Source organism: Astyanax mexicanus, chromosome 9, assembly GCF_023375975.1.
Source record: "Astyanax mexicanus isolate ESR-SI-001 chromosome 9, AstMex3_surface, whole genome shotgun sequence".
In the NCBI taxonomy this organism is placed as follows: Eukaryota; Metazoa; Chordata; class Actinopteri; order Characiformes; family Acestrorhamphidae; genus Astyanax; species Astyanax mexicanus.
Window position 1 is genome coordinate 32074564 of NC_064416.1, and position 6302 is coordinate 32080865.

At 42.0% G+C, this 6302-nt stretch overlaps 1 protein-coding gene across 1 annotated transcript; it reads right to left on the reverse strand.

The window, feature by feature from the left end:
* Window positions 1-1529: 1529 nt before the first annotated feature.
* fzd9b (frizzled class receptor 9b) lies at window positions 1530-4376 on the reverse strand. Its single transcript, XM_049483474.1, has one exon. The coding sequence runs from the start codon at window positions 3909-3911 to the stop codon at window positions 2148-2150; it is 1764 nt and encodes a 587-aa protein (XP_049339431.1). The 5' UTR covers window positions 3912-4376; the 3' UTR covers window positions 1530-2147.
* Window positions 4377-6302: the final 1926 nt, after the last annotated feature.

Consider the following 6302-nt stretch of genomic DNA (forward strand, 5'->3'; position numbering starts at 1 on the left):
GTCTCTCAAGGTTCAATTTGCATCTGAACCGGACCGCCCCCTTTCACATGCAAACCCGGCTACTTCATCTAAATATTTGCATTGCTTTGACCCAACTTCTCTCTGCGGCTTATTATAGCATGCAACCAGGCCCAGTCTGAACTGGGAGTGATGGGGAGGGGGGGGGGGGGCTTTCTTCAGCACTGCCACTTCTATGAATGCGAGTGCAATATATGCACAGACTGCACTGATATAATAGCTGCTTTGTGTTTAACAACGAGAGAGAGAGAGAGAAAAAAAGACTACTTTAGGAGAGGAGCTGTTTGATTCTGTGGGATAACATGGGTCCAATCAATGGGAAAAAATGAGGGATTACATTGTCAGAAATTGAAATAGAAAAATTTACATTGATATTAAAGAAACACGATTACAATGAGCAGTGTGTCCAAACCTTTGACCTTTGTACTATAGTTGTATCTTGATGTAATGTGAATTGAAAGTTGTTCTGTACATTGTGTCAGAATTTTAGGAACAGAAATGCTCCAAAATTAAGTGATTCTTTTTTTTTACAATGACCTTCATTGAAAATTAAGAACGTTTTTTTTCTACTCCTGTGAAATAGACATTTGGATATACAGTATTTGTGCATATCAGCATGTCAGATTTTAAATAAATAACACAATAGTAAAACTATAATACATCTTATTTTCTTAGATTTGAATCTTTTTTGCTGTTTAAATGTGTGGGATAACATGAGTCCATTCAAAAATGTTCAACTGAATGCAAAAATGTTTTCAATCTGTACTCCGTGTAAAACAAGCAAAAAACAACCACTATTTTGTGGCTGTATTTTGTCATTGTTCACTTTCTGTCATATTATGATACACACTGTATCAGAATTTTATGATGAGCATACTAACATAAATGCTCCAAAAATATATTTTTACTTTATATTTACTCCTGTAAATATACAAATTTGGAGATATAAAAATATAATAGCACTATGAATGAACATAGAATTATCCCTACAGTAAACATATAGTACTGTATAGTCAAGTTTACTTGGAGATACGAGTAAATTGGAGTAAAGTATGTAATAAAGAGTTTTTTTAGGGAGATTTTCTTAGAACTTTTAAGGATGTATCGATAGTCCACTTATTTTATATATCATAAAAGCATCTGCTTTACCTGCAATCTTATAAAATGTATTTAACCTGTAAAAGTCAAACTACACATTTTCTAAATGATTTACTGTAGAGAATGTCAAAAATGTACAAAATTCTAAAAAGGGTAGAAAAGTAATATACCATCTTCAGTTTGTCACATTCTTCTTATAATAGTAGAATATTAATAATACAACAAATTAAATTAATAAACAAATAATATAACAAAACATAATAATACTTGTGCTTGTATTTACTTTTCAGTTAGAGGGGTAAAAAGCTCATGTCATTGAGCTGTAGAGCAGTAAAAGTATGTAAAATCCTTTTATATTGACTTCTATCTTGTGACTGAAAATATTCATTTTTTTAACAAATAATAACACCATGTTAAAAATATAAAGTATGCTTTATTTTCTTTTCCAAAAAAGGCACTTTTCTCACTTTGATTTAGCAGCCCATTGATTTAGCTTGTTTACTTTACAGAGACGTGGGCCATTCAATACCATTCTGTGAGAACCAAAAGTGAAATTAAATATATAGATATATACATATGCAATAAATTAAAATAAAAGAATAGTAAAACACTTTAAACACATAAATGCCATGAATTGAGCTTAATTCAGACTGAACCATATGCATCCAGCTTATAAGTCCTTTTAGTGTCCATTTTTTGTTTTTGTTCTATGACTGATAAAAGTATTGACTGCTTATGTGTCCTCTCTTTATCGCACTTCTACAGCCAGCAGTAACACACAGAAAATATTCCCTTTAGTGTAACACTGATCATTCGTCCACTTTTTTAGGACATTCTGTTTGTGCGTATTCCACAGATTCCCCTTAGGGCACATTTTGGCGCCTGGCTTGGTGTGCCAACTGTCCTCGTGCCCACCAAAATAATGCCATACACATTGGGGGGAGTAACGAAGCGTGAGTTGAGTCCTTAATACAGTACATTTATACGAGGTCACTCCACACCCACCCACAGCACACACTGACTCTAGTGTCTCATACATGTGTCGGACTGTCCGAGTAAGGGTCCGTCTTGGACATGTGCAAAACCATGGCAGGGGCTTTGTAATGGCAGTGGCTGCTGCTGCAGCTCCCCCCACCACAGTGCTTCCTACTAGTCCTGTCTGCCAGCTTGCGACTGCACAGCCCCTGCCAGGTCTGGAGGGTCTTGGAGCTCCACACCCACACGCCGCTGGTGATGCCCACCACCAGCGACATGAAGATCTTCAGCATAAACACGGCCACGGCGGGCATGGACGCATCAAGACTACAGTCCTCATTCCTGCGACCTGGGAAGGTGACACACTTGCTCTCCAAGCCGCGGAACTTCCAGTAGTCCATGTTGAGGCGCTCATAGAAGTAGCAGACGATGACGCAAGTAGCCGGCACTGTGTACAGAATGGAGTAGATGCCAATCTTGACCATGAGCTTTTCCAGCTTCTCTGTGTTGGTGCCCTCTGTTTTCATGACCTTCCGGATGTGGAACAGTGCCACAAAGCCGGTTAGGACAAAGGAGGTTCCGACCACCAAGTAAAAGGACAGTGGAACGAGGACAAAGCCAGTCAGTGCTCCAACGTCCATGCTGCCAACGTAGCACAGGCCCGTCAGCTCGTCACCTGCCACCTTTCTCATTGTAAGGATGACGATGGTCTTCAGTGCAGGGATGCCCCAAGCAGCCATGTGGAAGTAGCTGCTGTGCGACTCGATAGCTTCATGACCCCATTTCTTTCCAGCTGCCAGGAACCAGGTAAGTGTCAGGATGACCCACCAGATGGAGCTGGCCATGCCAAAGTAGTAGAGGATGAGGAAGACTATGGTGCAGCCCGTGCTCTCAAGACCTTCTTGGATAATGTACAGCTCCCCGTTTTCACGATCGCAAGCAATGTTTTCAGCGCCAGCAACAGAGCGGATGATGAAGGCCACTGAGTAGACATTGTAGCACATGGAGAGAAAGATGATGGGCCTCTCAGGGTACTGGAAGCGATGTGGGTCCAGGAGAAAGGTGAGGACCGTAAACGCAGTGGATACAAAACACAGAGTGGACCACACGGCCATCCAGATGAAAGCAAAGTCTTTGTCCTGCCTGGACCAGAAAACATCAACAGCCGAGGAGCAACGAGGGGCACAAGACTCGCTCTTCTCCACGTACTGGAACTTCTCTGGGTTCTCACAGGCTCCCACGGAGCCCCCTGGGCGACCTCCACCCGAGCCAGGCTGCCTGGGCCTGGGAGGCACCGGCAGCATACCCTCTCCTTTTTTAGGCTCTGGCTTGGTGTCGTTCTCTGGAGCCTCCATGCACAACGCGTTCGGGTCATTCCGAGTGGGCAGTTTGGAGCAGTCCAGCGACTCGGGCCAGGCATAGTTGAACTTCTCCATGATTGGAGAGCACCTTTGACGGGCTTGTTCGCACATGGGTCTGCAGGCAGGGATGGAGGTGGACACCTGGTCGGTGCACATGGGTGCATAAAGTGAGCAGAGGAAAAAGCGCAAGTGAACATCACAGCCATACTCTACCAGTGGGGCAAATTCGTTGAGTTTGATGGCTGCCTCTTTCTGACTGTCGTGGTCCATAAAGTTGGGCATCCTGGTGAGGTTGTATCCGATTCCTTGGCACATTGGGATGACGATGGGCTCACACTTGGCTGGTCTACCCCTTTCAAAGTCGTAGGAGCCGATTTCAAGGCTGGACACTGCGATTACAAGTTGACACCACAGTGCAACCACAAATCCAACCACAACCTTCAGAGTCGAGCCCTCCATTCTTGCTTCCCAGTTTTCCAGAAGTGTACAAAAAAGTTTGGAATATAAAGTCCAGAGTGAAGATGAGTTCAGGACTGTCTCAGGACTTGTTAAGTTAAGAAAAAAAGTTTACATTCCAGTAATGCATCTCCTCATCTCATGTGGCAAAAATGTTCATACCCCCAACCTGGACGCACCTCTGGAATTAAAGTCCTTACAAAGTTTCATGCAAAAAGCGGGTCAACACGAGCTCCCACAGCGCGCGCTCCACTGCGTAAACAGGAACAACGGACGCGAGACGGTCCGGCCAGAAGAAAGCAGGCGCGAGACTATCCTTATCGTGGCGCTCCGGTTGGTTGCACGCGGCGGGTGCATGCCGTGCGCGGGGCAGCGCGAGGTCGCTTCACGCTCGGCGGGGTCTGTTCACGCGCACACGGTACGACGCCTCCTCTCCGCTCCTGCGCGAGCCAACACTGAACTCTCTCTTCCCTCCTCGCGCCTCTAAAAACGCGGGGGCGGGCGAATCCGTGACGCGTCTGTTTCCCACCCGCATTAAGACAAGCACCGCCCCCGCTGCGCTCCGATTGGATTGGAGGGGTCTCACCTCCCGCGCTGTGATTGGGTGGCACTTACAGCGCTGAGAAATAGCGTGGGCCTTTTTGACGGAGTAAACAGTGGTAGTGATTTATTTATATTTATTTATTATTAGCAAAATGTATTCTTTTTTTGTTGAGTATCATTTTATTGAAACATTACTAAACTTAAATGTACAAACACAGATGTTAGAAATGTTGTAAACAAGTTGTAAAAGCCATAAAGTTATCATAATGTGAAAAATAGTGCATGTGTAAGTAGGTTGTTTAAAAAAATATATTTTTTTACATAAAGGCAAATTATGGATTTTTATCTATGTTTTTCCTTTTCATCTCTAGAGAATTACATAAATATATATTTTAAAATATAAATAATATAACAACACGTGACTAAATGATTTAAAATACAGTAATAACAATTAAAAATATAGCAAAGTATATAACATATATGTATTGAAGACATTATGGCTATGCAAGAACACGTGGAATTATTTTGTAAACAAAAAGTGTTGAGCAAAACTAAATATGTTTTATACTTATAATTTTTCTAGGAAGACACATGTAATTATGTAAAATTCTTATTATATCAGTGGCACAAGATGATCTTAAAACTCCAGATATAATATAATATAATATATTATAATATAATATAATATTTTAAAATATAATAACTGGTAATAAAAAAATCACGTGTTTAAAGAAACCACTCCAGGTGTTTTTGAGGTGATTCATGCTGTAGCAATGCTGATCTGATGTAAGGTGAGAAATGGAGCTGTGTGACTCTAATTTACGCTCTTTCAGTCCGGAGAGAGAAAGAGAGAGAGAGAGAGAGAGAGAGACAGCTCTGTGCTTTGCCTTTATTTGAGTTAAATTCGTTTTGAGTTGCTGTGAACAGAAATCTCTTCACTCCGGACTTCTTGAGCAGAGCGGTGTTTATAAACCTGACTGGCTGACAGCACGTGAGCGTGAACCATCAGCCAATCAGTGCACAGGACCACAACGCTGCAGAGCCAATCGGGTTGCGGATGGGCGGGGTTTGTCAGAGCTGGAGTGGGAAAATAAATAGCGCTTGTTATTCGTTTAGTGACAGCCCGGCAGTGTTTAACTAAACACCTCACTCAGTGTAGAGAGCCTGATAACGAAGAACGATGAGAGGATGAATTATATTCTTATAAAGAACACAGAGAGACACGGTGAGAACGTTTTGGAAGAGGAGAAGAGAGAGAGAAAACGACGCAAATTTTAAGTTTTACAACTTGTTTAACGTTTGTATAGCAGCTGTTTAGTTGGTTAGATGGTATACAGCAGTGATTCTCAAACTTTTTACACTACCTACCACCACACTAAAACTTTCAAATATCAACAACAAGCCATTTCACAGAAACACATGTACCACACACACGCGCTTATACACACCAAGCTAGACGAGTAACTCACACGTCATATCTTTCAATATTTGTTCTTCTCCTGTTGTGTGGAGTTTTCCTGCTTTTGCAGTCTGTAAGTAAGCTGGTAAGATATTTGGTTATTGTTTGTGGGAGCTCGGCACAAGAGTGCCAAGCAGTGAACCACAGTGTTTACTACCTTATTTAGCTATTATTTAGTTGTGAACTGTTGGTGACCGTTGGTTGATACAGCATATCTTGTGGCGTTCCACTGGGTTTTACTCTTGGGCCAATAAAACTGGTGGTGATAATAATAAAACTGTAGTTCTGAGAGTGAAGGCCTGAAGTGTAGCTTACATACCGGTTCGAAAGGGTAAAGCACTAAACACAAACAAATGCAATGTTAGGAAAATTACAGGTGGAAACTGTATAGA